This window comes from Pristis pectinata, chromosome 2 (genome assembly GCF_009764475.1).
Source record: "Pristis pectinata isolate sPriPec2 chromosome 2, sPriPec2.1.pri, whole genome shotgun sequence".
Classification (NCBI taxonomy): domain Eukaryota; kingdom Metazoa; phylum Chordata; class Chondrichthyes; order Rhinopristiformes; family Pristidae; genus Pristis; species Pristis pectinata.
Genome location: NC_067406.1, coordinates 66,556,513 through 66,578,856, shown reverse-complemented (window position 1 = coordinate 66,578,856; position 22,344 = coordinate 66,556,513). Strand labels below are relative to the sequence as shown.

The 22,344-nt window shown below is 39.8% G+C and overlaps 1 protein-coding gene across 1 annotated transcript in view; it reads left to right on the top strand.

The window, feature by feature from the left end:
• The window catches only part of grxcr1a (glutaredoxin and cysteine rich domain containing 1 a), a 44,365-nt gene extending 24,729 nt beyond the window's left edge, over positions 1-19,636 (top strand). The window contains exons 3-4 of the mRNA XM_052040289.1: positions 13,599-13,664; positions 19,433-19,636. Of these exons, the coding sequence (XP_051896249.1) occupies positions 13,599-13,664; positions 19,433-19,636 (270 nt within the window). The remainder of the gene's footprint in view (positions 1-13,598; positions 13,665-19,432) is intronic.
• Positions 19,637-22,344: the final 2,708 nt, after the last annotated feature.

Below are 22,344 nucleotides of genomic sequence, written 5' to 3'. Positions count from 1 at the left end.
TTGAGTTTTTCTAGCACTTTCAGTTTTTACTTTGCTTGTGGTCCCAGTTGTATACTGTTTTACTGATGCTGGATGTGCTTTTGTATTTTGAATAGCTTCATGCAATGTGCAGAGAGCTACTCAATTATAAAACTGATGGCTACTCATAGAACTTGCACAAGGTGACCTACCTTACAATGAACTGGGACTTTGTGTTTATTCTACACATTTTTGGGTCAATTGAATTACAAATGAAATGGTATAAAATCGGATTTAGATGTGTATATGTTTTAGCATTATCAGTTGCAATGAAGCATCTGCTGTGAATTTATATATTTGTGATACCCAAATCATACCAGGTGCTGCATGATGTGAGTACTCACATGTGTGTGCAGCTAACACACACTATAAGTACACAGAGTAGACCGGACATAACGTTACACTGCACACAATGCTAAATTGTTGGGGTGGGGGTGGGGTCAATGTTCCAGTTAACACCTTGTCTTATCCTACTATAGTTGAACATGTGCTTTAACAACAGAAAGGACCCCAACAGGTACCATATGAAAGGACTTTCAGGATGGTTGCAAATTTATACTGAATGGCAATTTCCATGTCTCAACAAGTGTTTCAATCCATTCCGCAGTTCTTTAAAGTCACTAAAGTCTACATGGCTTCCAGTTCAGTATTGGAATATTTTGGAACCTGCTCTATCTGCTATCTTCCGGGTCAGAATGAGCCCCAAAGGCCTGCCAATACCTGTACACCTCCTTTTAAAAGGTGCAGGCTGGCTTTAATTCAGGCAGACTTCCATTAATCGGTGCTGGCCACCTGTAACAGAGGGTTCCCTGTTGAGTCATACTGTCACTCAGCAACACAATGAGTGCCGGCAGTGTGCAGCAATCATGTAAATGAGCAGCCAGGATGACGCTGGTGTGCCGCCTACGTTAGATACCACAGTGAAGGCTTAATTGCATATTGCAATCCCCACCCCCATTTTTGAGGTTTATCCAGTTCAGCTCCCTTTAATTCTCATTGATCAGTCAATCACAGAATCCTTGTAATTGAAGTAAATAATTTTACTCCCTCTCAGGAAGCTCACTGATTTGTTCTAATCACTTTGAATTACAGGAAATTAACATTTATCAAGGAACTGTCAGGAAAACTGCTGGGTACAATCCTGCTAAAACTCTGCGTTGGCATTAATCAACACATTTAAATATGCTTTGCTAAACAGCAACAACTGACAGGCAAATATTAATTCCCATAACGTGGGTCCTTACTAATCAGGTGAACACATGTATTCTTTTCAGTGAACGGAAACATCTTGTCATGTTTTGTTTGAACTCTGTATGGAGGTAATTTGTAAATGGTAAAAGGGAGCCAACCCCATCGTTTTAACTGTTTAAAATAAATTCAGTGAGAAGTCAAATTAACATTGAAATAAAGAATTGAAAATTCAGGCCAGGCATTCTGACACCCACCACTGAATTCCCAGTATGATTCCTTATTGTCCGAAGTTTGGAGCTGAGAGTACAATTATACCATATCCATTCTTGGGAAGGTCTTTGTGTACAGGTGCCACACCAGGTTCAGTAATTAGGTCTAATCTTTCAGAATGTTCAGTGGCACAAGAGACCATTCAGCACAAAACACAAATGGTTTTGGAAACTTATCAACTCGGGTACTTTTCTCATAATTTAAAAGCTAATTATTAGCTGGGCTCCTGAAGTTCAATGTTAGGAAGTGTTTATGTGCTGCATTATTTTATTTAAGCTATTGATAAATTTACGGAATAGGTGAAGCTGCAGCACAGATTCTCACATAGACTCATCAATAGATCCTTCCTTCCAACCAAGTAGGCTCCCATTGTCTCTATTGTCTACTGTCTAGTCAATTTGCTGCAGTAGTCAATAATTGGCCCTCCATTTCCTGAGCTTTAATTTTCAATGACAATCCCTTTGCTATCTATAGGCATTTTGCTTCCTACCACTTTAGGTTCTTCATCAAAAAAATTCAGATTCATTAAACTTGGCCTACTCATTACAAATCCTCATTGGCTTTCACTAATCAGCTCAGATTTCTCTAAGTGCACAGTCACTTTGTCTTTAATTATGGATTTGAATAACTTCATTATAACTGATGTTAGTGCAACAAATCTATAATTTCCATGGTATTCTCTTTTAAAAAATACTGATTAATTAGAATTAGAATTTTATAATCAAAAAACTCTGGAAGATTATTGTTAAAGCATCAGCAATTTCCTCACACTTCCTTTAAGACATTGGGGGTGGACTTATCTAGTCCTGGAGATTTGCCATTCTTTAATGCCATTAATGTTCTTATTAATTGTGTTAACTTTAGTGAGATTCAGGCCTTTTGTTGACCATGGTTTTATTTGCTGAATATGGATCTTTCCCCTCAGGAGTATGTATTAGTCCTGTATTATGCCAATTTTCTTTTTGAACACCTCCTCTATTCAAATACACTTTAAACTAAAAACAATTTTGACCAGTTTGCTATAATCATGTTCTGTCTTATCCCATTAAAGTTAGCCCTACCAACCTGTAGAATCCCAGTGATTCTGTTAAGTGCCCTAAGTTTAAAATCTAACATTGAATTTGAGCACGTAATTGTCATTGGTAGATTAACTTGTGGTGCTGATCAATTATTAACTAAACCTGACTCCAAAATTATTATTACAAAATTTCCTGTCCTCTTGTGGGGGTAGAACAAGTTGTTCTAGAAAACTCTTCTGAATGTACCTGGGAAATTCACAACATTTCTGACCTGAGCTCTGTGATTCTCTGCATCTATAAGAAAGTTAGTCGTCTTTGGAAGCAACTTTGCTTTTGCCTCTTCAGTCCCCAAATTAGTTCAGATTACCTTGTCATTGATGCTATTTTGCCTCTTCAGTCCCCAAATTAGTTCAGATTACCTTGTCATTGATGCTATTTTGCCTCTTCAGTCCCCAAATTAGTTCAGATTACCTTGTCATTGATGCTATTAGGAGGCTTGTAGGCAACACACGTAATGGTTTTGTCCTCTCTTATTCCTCAATCCCCTGCTGATATATTTATGTTACTGATGCCCTATCTTTATTAGTGCTGTTATTGTGCCTTTACATAATGTGTCCATCATCCTCCTGATCCCGTTCATCACCTTTTATAAAGAATCTTATGGTCTAGAAAACTTGATTCAAAATCATGACTTACTTGCAGCACTAGCTCCGCAATGACTTTCATGTCATAACCTCTAGGCTGCATTTAAGATTCTAATATGCTCATTTTCTTTTTTAGTATCTGTGTGTTAGCATTTAAAACTATCTTCCTGGGAATGACAAATCCTAAGCAGATCTTCTGTCCTGGAGCCAGCTTCCCAATGTCACCCAACATATGTCCAAAGCTGACCTTCCCACATTTAAGGTCTTACTTTACAATTTAGTGGCTAACTTTTGACATTCCTTTGGCAGAACCTCCTCCTTTATATTTCATATATCTTTAAGGCTGACATGAACCACAATAATGGGTTCATGCACACACCCCCCCCTTTCCAGCCACTCTGAGACATTCTTGACCCTGGCATCAGTTGGCAACACACCTTTGGGGACTCTTGATTGTAGCTGCTGTGGTTGCTGTCCACCTCTTATTTATTGAACTGACTATAACTACTTCATTTCTTTTTTAGTCTTCTATATTTGGACATCCTCCTGCTCCACTGTATCTAAGTCAACTTTGTGAATGATTCCCCACCCCACACCCTGCCAAAGACTTCCTCTTTATCCTCACATGTATTATGAACATTGTAAGCCAAGTGTATTGTCTTTAATGTATGTTTCTCTGTCTCCCCTGGTTGCCCAGCCTGCTGAGTGACAATTGCCTTCTTATATCTTTCCTGTGAGATGCATCTGTACATTGGTGAAAACTCTCCAGAAGTTCCTCTCTCTCTCTTACATGTCAGAGTGTCTCTAACTCGCACTCAAGCTCCGAACCAGAATGCCTCAAGACAGGTAGTTCCTGCAGGTGTGGGAAGCCGGAACCATGTCACTGACCAGAAATCCCCACATATCACAATCCCAACACACAGCCTCCACTACTTCTTAAATTCATATTTATTTAGTTATTTATTTGATACCAGCAATTTTATTTAATATATTTTATTTAATATATTTGAGACCTACATTATATTTAATAAATGTTTTGATTCAGGTTTAGTTATAATACCTCATTTTCAATTTATTAACTTCTTCACTTTGGTATTCCCTCACATCCTATTCATTATTTATGTAAACTAGATTTTATTTAATGCAACTCAGGTCCCTTTAATACTGGTAAACTAGAATTTTAATTTTTTCATGAGATCTGATTAGTTGTAATGATGATTTATTTATTTATATATATTGCCTTACCTGTGTTGTCACTTGGTTTAAGTTACCCAGCACCTCCTTCCTTTTCTGTGACTAACTGCCAGTCTCACCAAATTCCCATGGATTCTCTGTTCAGATAATTCTTCTAATTCTGTGTTGACAGCTCTTGGATGGAATTGATATCTTGTAGTATTCAAAGCTTCATTGAGAAAATTGGAAGCAAACAAAACCACACGCACAATTAAGTCAGTGCATAGAGTGTAAGCGATGTGAAAAATGTGTCATAGTGAGAGTTAAAATTACGGTGAAGTTAGGAGATGGAGGATATGTGGGTGGGTGCGGTGTGCAATGATTTTTTTAAATTCATTCATGGTATGTGAGCTTCGCAGGCTGAGCCAGCATTGAAACGCTCGTCCCTAAATGCCCTCGTGAATGTAGTGGTGGGCTGTCTTTTTGAACCGTTGCAGTCCTTGTGATGTGGGTATACCCACAATGCTGTTAGGGAAAGAGTTTGACCCAGCAATGGTGAAGGAATGATGATTTATTTCCAAGTGAGGATGGTGTGTGGCTTGGAGGCAACTTCCAGGTGGTGGTGTTCCCATGCTTTAGCTTGTGGCATTGACTTTGGGACTGGCTTTTAAAGTTTATGTGCCAATGTTTTAATTATGAGGTTATTGTATTTGAATTGGTAGAGGATTTTGAGGATCTTTGGAGTCCCTTTATGTAGTTCTTAGACTGAAGAATGTCCACATTGAAGAAAGGAACACTTAATCATTTGTGTTTCCAGATTCAACATCAGTTTTCTTCAGTATAGACTGTACAGAATAGTCAAATGCACAGTCAGGCTTCTGCTGCTTTATCATAATGATGTAAATAAATTGGTAAATTGGTTTAATTTTGTCGCATGTACCGAGGTACAGTGAAAAACTTTGTTTTGTATGCCATCCATACAGATCATTTCATGACAACAGTGCATTGAGGTAGTACAAGGGAAAGCAATAACAGAATCAGAATAAAGTGTTACAGTTGCAGAGGAAGTCCTATAACAGCAGGATAGAAGCTGTCCTTGAGCCTGGTGATAAGTGCTTTCAGGCTTTTGTATCTTCTGCCTGATGGGAGAGGGGAGAAGAGAGAACGTCCGGGGTGGGTGGGGTTTTTGATTCTGTTAGCTGCTTTACCGAGGCAGCAAGTGTAGATAGAATCCATGGAGGGGAGGTTGGTTTCCAGAAAATGATTTTACCCCGTTCTTCAGAAGAGCTTCTGAATTATTGCCCATATTTGATCATTTCCATCTCTTTCCCATTGTATCTGGGGCTTCCCTAAGTGAGTGTGACAGTGTAGTTTGAACTTGTGTTCTTTCAAGCTGTCATATGCACTCTTACCAGGAGCTGAGTTGAGATGTTTATATATACGTGCACTATGAATCTGAAGGAGACACTTTCATCCGTTCATTCAGCCCTAGCTTCAAACTGAAGTTCCTGCATTGAAAGGGAAATGGACAAATGTACTCTTGGGTTCTCTGAACTAGTAATGAACTGTAATATTAAAGATAATCTGCATCGCTAGTGAAAGTTGCATTTGTCATGCAACCCCCTGACACATAATAGGCAACCAATCCTTGCTGAACATAAACACTCAGAAACTTTCATCCACTATGCTGTGATTTCAAATTGCCTAGTGGGATGTTTATTATCTTTATATAGAAAAATTCTATTTAACATAGCAATTTAATTAGCAACATTTAAAAGCCATCTAGATAAGAACATGGATAGGAAAGGTTTAGGGAGCTATGGGCCAAACACGGGCAGGTGGGACTAGCTCACTGGGCAACATGGACGAGTTGAGCCCAGTTGAATTCCATGCTGTATGACTGCATGTTTCTATGACTTTAAAAGGAATCCCCTAGAAACCTTCCCTTTCCCAGCGACCCCTCCTCCCCCCCCACCCCCCACCCCCAACATCAACTGTGCATAGATTCAATAATAGCAGAGAAATCCCTAAGGGATCTGAAAGACTTTTGAAACAATACTGCTGGACAGCCTCCTGCCAGAGACCTACACCTTGAATTACAACTCAGAGCTTTGGCAGACTTTGGAAGTTTGGCTTGTGGTCTCATGTATTGCTCATTAAACCCAAAAGCTAACACCAGATTTTTTGACTTAATATTTTACCAATTATATTTATTTTAGGAATTAATTAATGATTTTCACTATTGATGCCACACAAAAATCAAATATTATTTTTGGTGTTTCTGATGAATTTTTCATGTATGAACATCTCAGGTGACTAACTGTATAAATTTGCCAAGTAGAACATTGTATTAATCTTCCTGATTGTAGAATTATTAACAACCTTTAAGTTAGATGCTGTCTGTCATCTCACTTCCTCTATCATCCCCAGCACACAGTGGCCTGGAAAGTCTTCTACACTCAAATGCTTCCCAGCCACCCTCCTCACCCTCCATCATCTTACACTGCCTACTGGAGTACATGTGTCATGTAATGATGTGGTACCTAAGACAGAGGCCATGTTTGGGAGTGATGGGTGTTGGGTTTGATGGGGAGAGGAGGGAGAGAGATCTGATGCCTGGAGGAAAGGATCAGGGCCTAGGTTTGGGTTGGTGGGGAAGATGCAGAGCTGAGTGGGAATCAAGGAGCAGTGATCAAAGAGGTTTGGTGCCAGGGAACTTGGACTGGCAGGGGCACCCAAAGGGAATCAGCGTTTGGTGGGAGGGTCCATTGTAAGAAGCAGAGAATGGGAACAATGCTGGTGGGAAGGAGATTGGGGTCTGGGGTTTCAGTGGCACAGGTAAGAGGCAGGGTGGGTTCTAGGGGTATTTTGAGATCATGGCTTCCATATTGGGCTTTAAAGGATTGGAAGGTTGGGGGCTGGGCCTTAGAGTTCAGTGTCATCAGAGAGAGTCAATGCATCAGGAGGTTTTGAACATTGGGATATTGGATCCTCAGGAGAACAATCTGTGGTGGATCAGGGGTTCAGAGGATTGGGAGGTCAGGGTCTGGGCCTCAAAGGATGAGATCAGGTGGGGCTTGCTACCTTTTTGAAGGTTGTGGAGAACAGAATGATCAAAAATGGGTATGGGATATATCTTACAGAGGTCCCAATCTGGTGAAGTGTCAGTAAAACATTTCCCATGGAAGGCCCAGTTTACTTAAAGATGCCCTACAATGCTCTTAAAAAAAGCTTTGCATGACAAATATGAAGAGTTACATCATCTTGTATGTTTGACGTGTTAACTGCATCAGACATGTAAGTGATGCAAGGCGACCTGGAAATGGTCGTTATTGCTGATAATTGCAAGGTTGCTTTCTCCAATCACCTCGCACCGTTGGAAATGCTCTGCCATTTTGTCCTTACTTATGGATTTGAATAATTATGAAATTGAATAAATTCACTACAGCATATATCAGACTGACAGATGTTTCACCTTTCTTAAATAATGAAATTGGATATGCATGTTTATAATCTGAAGATACAATACGTGAATTAAGAAAGCTTTGCATGATTGTGGTGATTGCACCTGCAATTCCCTCACCCACCTCATTTAAGATCAGAGGGAGAGAACTCCCAGGTCTTGCAAGTTTGTCAGCCACTTCCAATTATCTTTTCTATTATCTTTTGCTGGTTTATATTATTATTGCAATTTCTGGTTCTTTATTTATTGGCATATTATTCTTTTCCTCTGTTGTAAAGACTGACAGAAAATAATTATTCAACAAGTTTACCATCTTATTTTCTTTTGTAATATTGCCTGTATTTATTTTTGAAGGGTCTGCATAACCCTTTATTTCTCTTTCCCTTTTAATAGAATTGTAATAAAGTGTTATGACAATCTTGATATCTCTTTATCTGCATGGTTTTTGCAGTATTTCTTCAACTTGCCTGGCAATTTTTTATAACTCAGTCCTCTGGTGTTGCATTGTTCTTACAGTTTAGTCCAATCTTCTTACAGTTTTATTATCACTCCTTTCTTTGTTGACCATAGGTATGTTATGAAACTCCTTATATATCCAGTGTTATGCTTTCAGTTTGAATGCCTCCCACAGTTTTTCCTTCTTCTTCTTTCTTCTTAGGAAATCTGCACGATTTGAGGTTGATTTGCACTTCTTCATTTTGAGAACTCATGGACCAAGGGTTCCCAAGAGTGGGGATGTTACATTTAAACATAGATCATCGAACAAAGAACATAGAACAGTACAGCATGGGAACAGGCCCTTCAGTCATGATGTTGTGCCAAATGAATTAAGCTAATGACACCCAATCCCTTCTGCCTGCACATAGTCCATATCTGTCCACTCTCTGCATATTCATGTGCCTATCTAAGAGCCTCTTAAATACCTCTATCGTATTTGCCTCCATCACCACCCCTGGCAGGGGGATTACGGGCACCCATCACTCACTGTGGAAAAATACTTGCCCCACACATCACCTTTGAACTTTCACCCTCTTGCCTTAAAGGCATGGTCTCTAGTATTAGACATTTCGACTCTCCTTATTCAAGGAGGTTTTGACCACATCCAGGTCTGTGGGTTCTGAGGTGGCTGATGAAGCTAATGTGGGGCCTGCAGGTTCTGCCAGAGATGAGGCAGATGGCAGTTGATGGGGCAGGGGATGGGTAGTTAGGGAGATGGTGCACTGTTCAGGTCATAAAGCCTGGGCTTCTGCATACTTCTAACAAGGAAACTTGAGGTTTTGGAAGCTCCTTCTCCATTTTGAATTATAATGTGCCAGGAATTGCCATGAGTTGGGAAAGATGTTTTTTTTCCAAGGAAGCTTTGCAAACATCCTTAAAGTATTTCTACAGCCCTCTTGATAACCTCTTGCCATGATGGAGCTTGGAATAGAATGCTTATTTTGGGGGTCTGGTGTTGGGCATGTGAATGACATGATTTAGAGCTTTGATGCTGAGAATGTTGCTTGAGAGAGGACACAGACTTTGGTTTACTTGATTATTCTGTCTTTCGTATAAAAGATGGTGCAGGGCCAGTATTACTGGTGTCTGTCCAATACTTTGAGGTGTCTGTTGGTGGCCTATTTCTCTGAAGACTGGGATCAATACTCCCTGGTAGATCATGAACTTTGTGCCAGGTTTGGTTTTGATCTTTGGACAACCTTCTCCTCAGACTGCCAAAGGCTGTGCTGGTACACTGATCGATGTCTGCCTTACATGAGAAGTGGCTCCAAGATATGTCCATTCCCCTCCACAGGTGCTGCTTGACCTGCTGAGTTCCTCCAGCTCACCAATGCCTCTACTTCCTCAGGAGGCTAAAGAAATTCGGTATGTCCCCTTCGACACTCACCAACTTTTATTGATGCACCATAGAAAACATCCTATCTGGATGCATCACAGCTTGGTATGGCAACTACTCTGCCCAGGACCACAAAAGAAACTGCAGAGAGTTGTGGACACAGCCCAGCGCATCATGGAAACCAGCCTCCCCTCCTTGAACTCTGTCTTTACCTCTCGCTGCCTTGGCGAAGCAGCCAGCATAATCAAAGACCCCACTCACCTGGGACATTCTCTCTTCTCTCCTCTTCCATCAGGTAGAAGATACAGGAGCCTGAGGGCACGTACCACCAGGCTTAAGGACAGCTTCTGTCCCACTGTGATAAAACTATTGAACGGTTCCTTTATACGATGAGATGGACTCTGACCTCACGATTTGCCTTGTTGTGACCTTGCACCTTATTGCACTGCACTTCCTCTGTAGCTGTGACACTTTACTCTGTACTGCTATTGTTTTTACCTGTACTACCTCAATGCAGTCTGTACTAACTCAAAGTAACTGCACTGTGTAATGAATTGACCTGTACGATTCGTATGCAAGACAAGTTTTTCACTGTACCTCGGTACAAGTGACAATAATAAACCAATACCAATACCAATACCAATACCAGCTGTTTTTTTTTCCAGCATCTGCAGTCTCTTGTGTCACCAAGATATGTTAAGTGGACCATGCTTTTCAGGGTCTCAATGTGGACCTTTATTGTTAGCAGAGAGAGTGGGGGCAGTGTTGTGCAGTGGGGAAGGTATAGGGAGCCTTTGGTTTGTAATGGTAACTATAAGACCCATTCTTTCATCTGCTTCAGTGAATTAGTATATAAACATATGAATTAGGATCAGGAAGAGGCCACTTTTCCCTTCAAGCCTGATCTGCCATTTAATAAGATCAAGGCTGATCTGATTGTAATTACATTTCAAATATCTGAAGTAACATTTCCCCCCATGCTTTTAAAGAATCTATTGAGTTCCACTGTAAAATTATTCAGTCTTTGCTTTCACCATCTCTTGAGGAACTGTTCCAAAGTCTCATGACCGCTGAGAGAAAAAAATTCCGATTCATCTGGCCCTGATGCATGGTCTCGACCTGAAATGTTTTCTATCCCTCTGCCTCCACATTTGCTGCTTGACCTGCTGAGTTCCTCCAGCAGTTTGTTTCTTGCTCCAGATTACAGCATCTGCAGTCTCTTGTGTCTCCAACTCACCTCTGTCTTAAATTGGTGACCCCTTATTTTTGAAGCTGTGGCTCCTAGTTCCAGAGACTCCCACCAAGAGGAAACAGCCTCTTCACATCCATCTTCACAAGACCTCTCAGGATCTTATACATTTCCAAGCCCCCTCTCACTCTTCTGAATTCCAGTGGATACAAGGCTAGCTTGTCCAACCTTTCTTCATAAGACAACCTGCTCATTCCAGGTATTAGTTGAATAAGCCTTCTCTGAACTGTTTCCAATGCATTAACATCCTTCCTTAATAAGGAGAACAATACTGTACACAGTTCTCCAGATGTGATCTTGCCAATGCCTTATATAACTGAAGTTTAACCTCCCTATCTTTGCATTCACTTTCCCAAACAATAAACAGTGACATTCTGTTAACTTTCCTGATTAGCCAACTGTTGGTCCTGCTGATCTCAAGAGGTTCAAGATGAAGATATGCAGAACCCAATCAACCTAACAACTCAATGATTCGTTGGCTTCCAGCAGTCATAGAGTCATAGAGTCTGAGAGCTGCACAGCACAGGAGTGGGCCCTTCAGCCCACCACATCTATGCCAACCTTCTTTTCCACCTATACTAATCCCATTTGCCTGCATTAGGATCATATCCTTGTATACCTTGCCTATTTATGTTTCTGTCTAATTGCTTCTTAAACAGAGTAATTGTATCTGATTCCACCACCTCCTCTGGCAGCATTCTACAGTAGGATTGAATCTGTGCTGAACCTACTGGTTAGTAGGGCTGTTGCCTTCTAGCTGCAGGACTTGTCTTCAATCCTGACCTCTGCTGCTGTCTGTGTGGAGTTTGCAAGGTCTCCCTGCAACTCTGTGGGTTTTCTCTGGGTTCTTCCATTTCCTCCCACATCCCAAAGATGTGCAGGTTGGTAGGTTAATTGGCCACTGTAAATCGCCCATGGTGTAGGTGAGCGGTAGAATCAGGGGGTGGGGGGGGGGGGAGGAGAATGAGGGGAGAGGAAATTGGAATTAGTGTGGGATTAATGTAAATGGGTGTTTGATGGTCAGTGCAAACTCGGTAGGCCAAAGGGCCAGCTTCCATTCTATATGCCCCTATGACTCTAATATTCTATGCAATACAGCTTATGTCCCATCATGTAGAAGAATGGACCTAAATTTCTGAGGAAAGCCAAACTTGTGAAGGATTCTCCACAATCCCTCTTGGCTGAAAGAGTCAAAGGCATTTATATTACATAGTTTTACCAATAACAGTTTGGACTAGTTTGCTGTCTCAGTCTCTGAATCATCTTCTTAGAGCTAGGCTTCACAAAAATCTAGAAATATCATTTTTAAAATAGCATGCAAAAATGATTTTGAATCGTTCTATAAATCAGTATGCCAAGTAAAGCACTCACAGCTAGAGTTAAAAGCTATAGTTTGTCAAGATTACATTCTGTGCTTTTGTGATGCAAATAGAACTGTGCGAGAGGAGAAGAAATTCAAAAGGAAATTAGGAAGAGATATTAAGTCAGGACTAATGTGGACTAGTTAAATCAGGTATTGGCAGTATTGCAACATTACAGTGCTATGGAGAGTAGGATGTGCTTCATTTTCTGAGAACTCCCCCTCACTCATATAGTTTTCATGTTACCTAATGAGAAGGTGCTAATCAGTAGCTAGACATTCTCATACTGGGAAAGAGATTCAGGAGAAGATATTCAGGACCACCTGCATGAGATTTGTAAAAGCTGTTTACAACACAGTTGGCAGCTGGCTATAATTAAACAAGACAGCAGGAAATAACAAACTGAAATATTGATCCCTCTGATGAAGGTGGAGACAATTTCTTGGCATGTGTGTATGTCATCACTTTATGCTTGTATTTGTTCTTAAAAGATCTTTTAAAAATTGAAGATAGAAATAATTGACCCCTGAATTTATGTTCTGAAACAAGTAAAAATGACTGTTTGCAGAATTGATTACGATATCTTGCAGCATAGGTAAGTGAAGCTTAACCATGCAGTATAATTGGATGGCTCAGCATAAAAGAATTTGCACCTAGTACACTTGAAAATACATGTAACCAGCTGTACTGATGTTATAACTCATCTGTGATACAACTATTATTACACGTAATTCAACGTGTCATGTGTACACTGCCGTACTGCAAAAAAAGTGTAATCAGAATAATCAAGGTGCATAACAAACTGAAGGGATCTCAAGAATCCCAGCAAGCCATTCAAGTAAAAATCTGCTGCAGTTCTGCATTTCCTTATCTTGATCCTTTCCCCCTGTCTTAATCAGTAGGGGCAGTAGTTGGAATGTGACAACTGACCTCTACAGCCTGGAGGTACGGAGGCAACAAGAAGCATGATTCACACAACAGTGAATGCTGCCAGAAACTGACAAATGAAGACTGCACTGAGTTTGACAGTGGCTCTCCTGCAGTTAAACAAAGTGTTGACATGCTCTGGCTTGGCTTGTACAAATAGGGTGAGGCAAAGTATTAGCAAAACCTTAGTGGGAATCATTGACTTCTGAGAAGGAAAGGAGGGAGGGAGCACAAGGGGAGCATATTGACAGGCAAAAAAATATACATTAAGAATATTTAACTCTTTTGTCTTTATTCTTAAAACAAATTAGCTATAATTATCAGCAAGCTGATGTGTACAGTGCAAAAAGAGACTAAATTAGTTCAATTAAACATGTTAAATGCTCATGAATTTTGGGGATTTGATGTGAAGCTTCTCTTAGTGCTATTGTGCATTTATTTGCTAACAGGGTGCAGAGAAAATATTGTCAATGAATGAATCAGGGGAGCTGCAAGATCTCTTAACAAAGATTGAGGTAAATATATATTTTTGAAACAAAAATAGCATGCTTTAGGTTCAGACAAATCCTAGATTTGTTAACATGCTTGTGTTGTTTCCTGCAAATAACAAACTCAGAGCTTATTACTGATTTTCTGTAAATTGTTGGTTATTGATTTCTGATGACCTTAACATCAATTCTTGTTTTAGCTTTTTTAGCCCCATTTATCATGCAGACAATATTATTTAACCCTTTCTATATTGCATGCTTTCTACCTAATTGTTTCTTTTCTCTTGGTGCTTCTAAATCAAATCAACATAAAAAGCTATTTTTTTGTTTTTCCATTAACTATTACATGATTTCAAACCATAAACTCATTTAAAGATTAAAATATGCATTGTTATACATTGACCATTAACTTGAGTAAATGTTCATACAATTATGAGGACACAGAGTGGCTGAATGCAATCATACCCAGGGAATGTGAGAATGCCAGGCACATCAAATCCTATCAGATTTGATGGCTGTGCATCAACTTTTTTCTTTTTTCTGTATGGCAGGTAGTCAAATTGAAAGGGCAATTTGGAATTGGTCCTTGGTGGGTAGAAATTGCGGGCAGGGCAGTGTTTGGGGCATCCATTGCAGGAAGTAGAAGTTCAGAGATTGGCTGATGGACAAAAAGGTCAATGTGATAAATTGTAGATCAAAGATGGAGCTTGGTAGTGAGAGAGAACATTATAGAAGGTGGAAGGCAGGGATAAAGGTTAAAAAGGGTAGAGTAGGGAGTGGAGAAAGGACTTCACAAACAGGAATATTCTGGAGATCAATAACATGCCAATAATCTCTGATGACCAGAAAATTACCCGACCCAGGGATGATTACTAGCAACTGATGGGATCTAGGTGTGCACTAAGCAGCTTACTGCATTGCTGCCCCTGTGAAGCAGCCTGAGCTTTCACTGCAGTTCAACATTGCCCTAATGTTTGCAATGTGTGCTGTTTTCAAGTGGATGGTAGCAAATCGTAAAAACTTGCTGCTTCATCAGAAGGAGTAGCTTTATCTGGACCAAGGGCAGCTGACACACAGGTGCTTTAAATCTTGCAAAACGGACTCAAATCGCACAACAGTCGCACAGGGAAAGTTTCCTGTGTGCTTGCTCATTCAGGATGCTGGGGCTACCTTCACATTTCCTCATCACAATCCCTGTGGAGGGAATTAAATTTAGAGATGTGGAATAAATTCTGATCATATTGAATGGCGGGGCAGACTTGAGGCACCAAGTAGCCCAGACCTGTTCCTATTTTCTTGTGTTCTTGTTTCCTTATCCAGTGTGTAAGCTGCCACACAAGCTTTCACTTTCCTTCTGGACTGTCCATAGTCCACTTGTGCATGGGGACTCACCATGTGGAGACAGAACATAGAACATACAGCACAGGAACAAGACCTCCAGCTCACAATGTAGTGTTGAACTAATTAAGCTAATGACACATAATTAAACCAATCCCTCAGAAATCCTGCCTCTGAATCACCCTCTCCTGTCTGCAAAGTGCCAAGAGCTAATCTGGCGGACACAAGCCTCAGATGCAGAGAAGTAGCATCTACTCTGCTACTGGAGCTCCATCAGAATATCTTGTACATGAAATGAGAAAGGCCTGGTCATATTAAAGGGTGGAGAGTGGAGATGAGAGTCACACTTAAACAACTTGGACGTTATGGGACTGACAAAATTGTGGGATGAATGGGGTGGGATTTGAGAAGGTTACTAGGATACATGTGGTTGAGCCCAGGATAAGAACATTCTACCCTGAGATTTGGGATGGTAGCGTCATCCCCTCCTCAGTCTGCCACTGCAGTCCGCTGTTGTAAGCAACCTCCTGTAAGACAGAGGGAAGAATGTTAGTGAGGGAGTTGCACTGTTTATGGATATTTCTGCCATGGTGAGTAGCTCTAAGTGTGTGAAGGGTTTGACATGTAACTATGAGTGTTGGAACAGAGGTAAATGTGTGAGTGTAATAGTGCATGCATTGGCTCACATTCCCACTGAGATGTGCTTGCTCATTAATACGTTTATGGCATTGGGACCGGGTTCCTTGGGCATTGATCGTTGTGAATTCCCTCTCCATTTCTGTCCAATGTGCTGAAAGTTATCCTCTCCCTCCAGGATCCACCAGATCATGCCCATGAAACTAGCCACCCACTGCCATGCCAGTGCTGCCGATCGGTTGTCATTGCTCCCTAATGGGCATGAAGCCTTCCAGCATAGAACATAGAACACTACAGCACAGTCCATGCCCTTCGGCCCACAGCCTTGTGCCGACGTTTTATCCTCAGCTGGATTCAGTGATTCAGAATCCAGTTGAATTTATAAGTCACTCAGGCATGCTTTGAAATCATAACCACAGCAGTAACTTTCACAATATAGTGCACTCCTGTTTGTAACAATGAGGATTATCTGTGCAAATTGATCTTTTGACATGAGGGACCAGTTGAGTGTTACATTACACTGTTATTAAACTGCTTTAATCAGAGTACTTTATTGAATATACAAACAAGTATTCCAAACTAATGCACAGGCCATGCTTCCAAGGATTCTAAAACTAAAGATACTGCATTTGTCAGACAGTCAGTGCTGGTCAATATTTAATCAAATGCATTGCATGTGTAACATGGTGCAACTTGATTTTAGAGATCTGTAAACTGAGGTGGCAACAGCTGCTCATGGAAGCAGTTTCAGAAAATGGACACAAACCCTGAAATGAAATTAAAGTAGTGTGTTTACTGAACATAACAGAGCTATATTTAGTTTTTGCTAAGTAGCAGAAGGCGTGTTCAACAGCTATATCATAGTCAGGAAGTCTCACTGTGAATCATGCTTACAGGGTCTTAATAATAATAACCATGGCATACAACCTGAGATTGCCAGTACAAAATGCTGGCCAGCATACATACAACTTTCTCAAACGAGACTAACACAGAATCAAACTGCAAAAAGAATGTATTATAATGACCACCTGCAAGATCTTCTCTGGGCTCTGATATGCTTAGATTTTATTGCAGCATGTGTATGTAGAGAGTGAGTGTGCCAAAAATGAGAGCAAGATCCACAGTGGACAATACACAAGCTAACAACTAAAGCCCATTGAGTATGAGTTTGGGTAGAATTTGTGCCACTTGTTACCTTTTCTCGCTGTTCTGGCAGGGGCATAGACAGGGCAGGGAGTGGGAATCTTTCTCTCAGGGCAGTGGAGTCTAGAACTATTGGGCACTGGTTTAGGATGAGAGGGGAGAAAGTTAAAGGGGATTCAAGGGTTACGTTTGCACAGAGAGGGTGGTGAATATCTGGAATGAGCTGCCAGAGGAAGTAGTGGAGACAGATACAAATACAGCATTTTAAAGGTGTTTGGACAGGTACTTGGATTGGAGAGGCTGAGAGGGATGTGGCCTAATGTGGGCAAATGGGATAAGCGTAGATTAGGATCACGGTTGGCATGGACGAGGGGGGCCGATGGGGCCCACTTCTGTGCTGTAAGTTTCTATGATTCTAAGATTCATGGCATCACTCAGAGAGTGATTGGAATCTGCGATGTGCTGCCTGAGGAGTGGATGAGGCAGCACATTCCAGATTCCAATCACTCTCTGAGCAAAAAAAATCCCCCTCAGCCCTCCTCTAAACCTCCTCCCTCTCACCTTAAGCCCCTGTTATGCATTTATCGGTGGTGAAACTGGAATCCCTAAAGTGCGCAGGATTTAGGCAGAGACCCCGAAAAATCTCTGTGGCTATCAGATACTAACCTCATGTAATAGGCTTCTGTGTATTTCAATTTTTTTGCTTTATTAGTATTTTATAGCTGTTGCTCCATGCCGATTTAAATGATATGTTAGAATGATAACAGTGTTTCCTTTGACAGAGTCATATTGCATTTTATGAACTAAGGAGGTAAATCCTTGGGTGCTGGTCATATTTGCAGGGGTGCCTGGAATGTCCTCGGTATTTTTAAGAATCTCCAGGAATGTTTGTATATTTTCCTTTATATCAAAAAGGTTTGGTAAATTATGCAAGTTGATTTGCATTCTGGGTTATATTCCCTGTTCATCCTTTATCAACAAACTGAAAATCTAGCCAAGAGTTTGATTATGTATCACATCTACAAATAACACCGTGACTATTCTAAAGAATACTAGAAAGTATTTGGTTTCGAAAAGTAGCCTGAATGATGATTTGAGTTTCCCGTGGGATTAAATCAATGTTGAGGTAGTCACTTTCAGTGAAACCATCAGCGAATGAAGAGGAGATTTCTTCATCTATAATATTATTAGGCAAAAAGGCATAATGTGATAAGAAATTCCAAACAAAACTACTGTTGCTAGGAAGCTGTCAGCCAAAATTTTCTAAGTATAAAACACAGTGCCTTTATGGGCTGAGAAAGCTTTGTTGTATCTAAGAGCAGCAAGGAAATGAATAAAATTTAAAAGCCAAGGGATAGTAGAGCATAGATTTTTTTGCCAACTTTCTACTTTAATAACCAGAAAATTGTCAAGATCACTCACACAAATTCTTGTTAAGCACTGCTGGTCTATGCTGGTGCCACAAATGTTTTGAGTGTACTTATCATATAGAACATGACAATTTCCATGCTCATGGGAGAATGGAAATTATACAATTGGAGTGCAATTAGGACTGAATAATGCAAACGTAAGATGGGGGAGTGATACCTCAGAGTTTTTGAATTAGTCCCTGAGGATGATAAAGAGAGATTTTACAATTTCATCTTTAAATTTTTCCCTATGATTCATCACTCCCGCCTCGGGAGTTTTGGTGAGTTTGATAGAGGTGATCTCACTCCTGTCTTTCTCTGTAACATCCTGCAGCCTTACAACCCTCTGAGACTTCTGTGTTCCTTCACTTCTGTACTCCTGTGCATTCCAGCTTCCTTTGTTTTTCTACTAGCAGCCATGCTTTCAGCACTCTAAACCCTCCTGAGATTCCCTCCCTGGACCTCACCATCTCCTTCTCCCCCTATACACTTCCAACGAACTAACTCCTTGATCAAGCTTTTGATAACCCATCCTATTATTACCTTCTTTGGCCTGATATCAAGTTCGTTTGATCATTTTCTTGTTTGATATCTTAGGATACTTTATTACGTAAACAATATTCGGAATGAAACTGGATAGGTATTTGAGAGTAAAAGTAATAGTGAGAAGGTGGGGAGGTGGGACTAGTATAAGGCATGGATTCAATGGGCCAAATGGCCTCCTTGTTATACCTCTGTGGTAAATGCAAGAATTTGTTGTTGAATTGTTAAGAGTAAAATTGAATAATTGGGACTGATGGCACCTCATCCTACTACATTTTCTAAACATGTAAATTGTTTATCGATGCAACCAGCTGGGCGCTTGGACTCGATGGATAATGTGCTGCTCCTCAGATCTATCGCAGAATTAGGTATCAAATATCAGTGAGACGCTGCAGTGCTGTAATAGGAACCTCTAGCTGTAGTCAAGCACGTCTTCACACTGTGAATTCATTTCCTTTATAACATCCACTAAGCAGAAACACATCAGCATCTCCCATCATCCCTGTAAATCTAGACAATGGCAAAGTTTATTTACTATCTTGTTTGAGACAAAGATGACTTTGGATAATGTTCTTGAGATCTTACAGTGTTGAATTTGTACTCTGATAGTCATTTTAATTGCTTCTTCTCTGAGTGAAGCTATGTCTCTTTAGTTTGTTTTTTTAGAGATTTTCAAACACTAAGGGCAATACTGAAGAAAAATGTATTAATCTCTTTTCCTTTCAGAAAGTCCAGCACCCACTGGAGTGTTCAGCATGTGGAGGATTTGCATTTGTTCCGTGTTCAGTGTGCCATGGGAGCAAGATGTCTGTGTTTCGAAATTGCTTCACTGATTCCTTTAAATGCCTCAAATGTACCTCTTGCAATGAAAATGGATTACAGCATTGCAGGCTCTGTGTGAAGTCAAACTCCCATCATCATGGAAAATAACACTGTAATGACATTTGTCATGGCTCGACAGTAAATGCATCCATAGGAAAATGTCTTTTCTGATCTTAATTCCAGCAAACTAATTAATTGTAATGGAAATTAAAATCCCAGTTGTCACCCTGCTCTTGTTGGAAGAGCAAAATAAATAAAAATCATTAGGAACTAATTTGTGAGTTACCTATTCTGGAAATTAAATTTGATTTGATTTTTGGGCAAAGTGGGTTAAATTCTACCTCCCACCTGCTTCATCCTTATACACAAAACCCCTCAAATATTAGGAGCAACCACTGCTGTTCATGTATTTTGTTGAGTGGCATCACCAGGGTATTGGCAATGTACATGCAGTTAAAAAAGCCAAGTGGAGACTACAAATGTCAAGTAATATGTACAATATAGAATTTTTTAATGGAACCCGTAAAAGGACAAATAAAGGAAACCAAATGAAATCAATGAGAAGTATACTTTTTGTAACAGTTGAGTCATTCTTCCATCCAGTTAACTTGTAATTTTTCTTAAGATGCGGGGATAGATTAACTATATCTGGCCACGGATTGGTACAACAGTATTCCTTTAGTTTAGTATGGGTACTACCTCATCTAAACACAGGTACACCTTTTACAGTAACAATCGAGGTAGAACTCTCGCCAGAGATTAAAACAACAATAAATATTCTCTTGTGGAATATGGGTGTTCTTGGCAGAGCCAGTATTTATTGCTCATCTCCTAATTGCCTTTGACTGAATAGTTGGCTAAACCATTTTAGGACACAGCTAAGAGTCAACAACATTGCTGTGTAGCAGGAGTCCTAAAGAGGCTGGACTGGGTAAGGTCTGCAGGTTTCCTTCCTTAAAAGACACCAGTTAATCAGGTGGGTTTTTAATGATAAGCTGGTGGTTTCTTTGGCACCATTACATTTTAATTTCAGGTTTATTTGGAAAAGTTCCAAACTGAGACGGCAGTATTTGAACTCGTGTCTCCAGATCTTTAGTGCTGGCCTCTGGGTCACTAACTCAGTAACACAACGAGTACAGTACCATTTTGTTATGTGGATGGATGCTTGCATTGCAATGTCATATGACCATGTGAATCATTCATTTTCTCTGATTTTAGATAAAAGTGTGAATGATGGGCAAGATTCTCCATAACTGGAATTAAATAAAGAACTCTTGTTTTTTTGAAGCCAGTTGCAGTAATGTTATTGACTTCACATTTTAATGTCGTTGATTCGTAAAATGCAATCATTAATTATTTAATACAAGTCACTTTCAGCATTAAAAAGAAACTTAATGTGGCTCAGTCAGCAGTGCTGGTTTTGCTAAGCAGGAAATTAGAATTCTCAAAGGATTCATGGATTTCTTATAGCCTGACATGATTTTGTTATATTTTTAGAGCATTGCATTTGATTCAAATCCAGAAAATTAAATGACAGAATTGAAAGGAAATGCTAATATTTTTAATGGTCAAGTATGGCTTGTTCAGAAAAGAACTATGACTTTGCATGGGGGTAATTAATCATGGGATTGGGTGCAGAGTAAAATTGGAGTGGGCACCTTTGCACAAGAATTCATGGGTTCCTTGACAAGTGGGTTGAACTAAAATTGATGTTTCCCTCCCCAACCCCCGCCCCCACCATAGTTTTTCTTTGTTGTTGGAATGTTGAATAAAATGTGAAATACATGGCTAAAGATGTAAGTGTTAAATGATTGCAGTGAATTTTATTCTTTGGGAGTTAAGCATTGCATGAACAATGTATAGAAAAGGGAAGATATGTTGGGAAAGATCACACAATCCTTGCAGAACCTGCCCAGTTTTTCCTCCTTTAATTTTAATTGAAGGAAAACCCAGGTGGCTCTGCTGCTGATGTGCCAACACCTTCTCACAGGTTCTTTTCTGTGTTCCACTGAGACAATGTTAAACATGAAAATCAACCCCAGTGTAAATTTTCTATTTCATCACTGTGCTGACTTAATAAGTAAATACAGCACCAAGCAGCTTAGAAAACATATCCTGTAGTGTATTCAATCATCACTCTATGGATTAACTTTATAACCCAGATGGATTAACATTTGTTTTTCTAAAGCTTATGTTTTATAGAAGTTAATGCAATGCCTTTTGGTTATTTAGGGAAGTAAAGGAGTGCTTTTTGCTGCTTAATTTACAGTGCAGATCCACAAGAAAATTACCATAATGCCATCATATGATGCCATAGCTATTTCCAATCAATTACCATAATTGTATCTAATTTTATAAATCTAATTTGGTTAACTTTCTAAAGACCATAGCTTATTACGTGGCTGAAAAAGTGCTCAACAAGAAAAGGCCCATGTGTTTCTCATCCTTAAATAATTTAAACAACTTAAGTATTTAGACAGCTCAACTTGCATTTAATTATTTAAACCTCCTGCTCAAGACTTGGCACATTACTGACACCCAGGGAAGCCCATCAAAATGCAACAAATATTGGAAAGGAATAAAAATATTTGAAGAGCTTTCTTTTTGTAATTTGCTTATACTATTTTCTGTATCAGGTTATTAAGTCAATGCTTATCTTAAAATAGAGTGTAACATTCATTGCCAATCTGTCTATATCATTCCAGACTCAGTTGGCATGTCTTTCTTCAAATGACTAGAAAATTACCAGCCAAAGTGAAGTTGCAGGGTCAAGATACAGAGCATACTGCTGACAGTATGAATGAAATCAAAGAAAT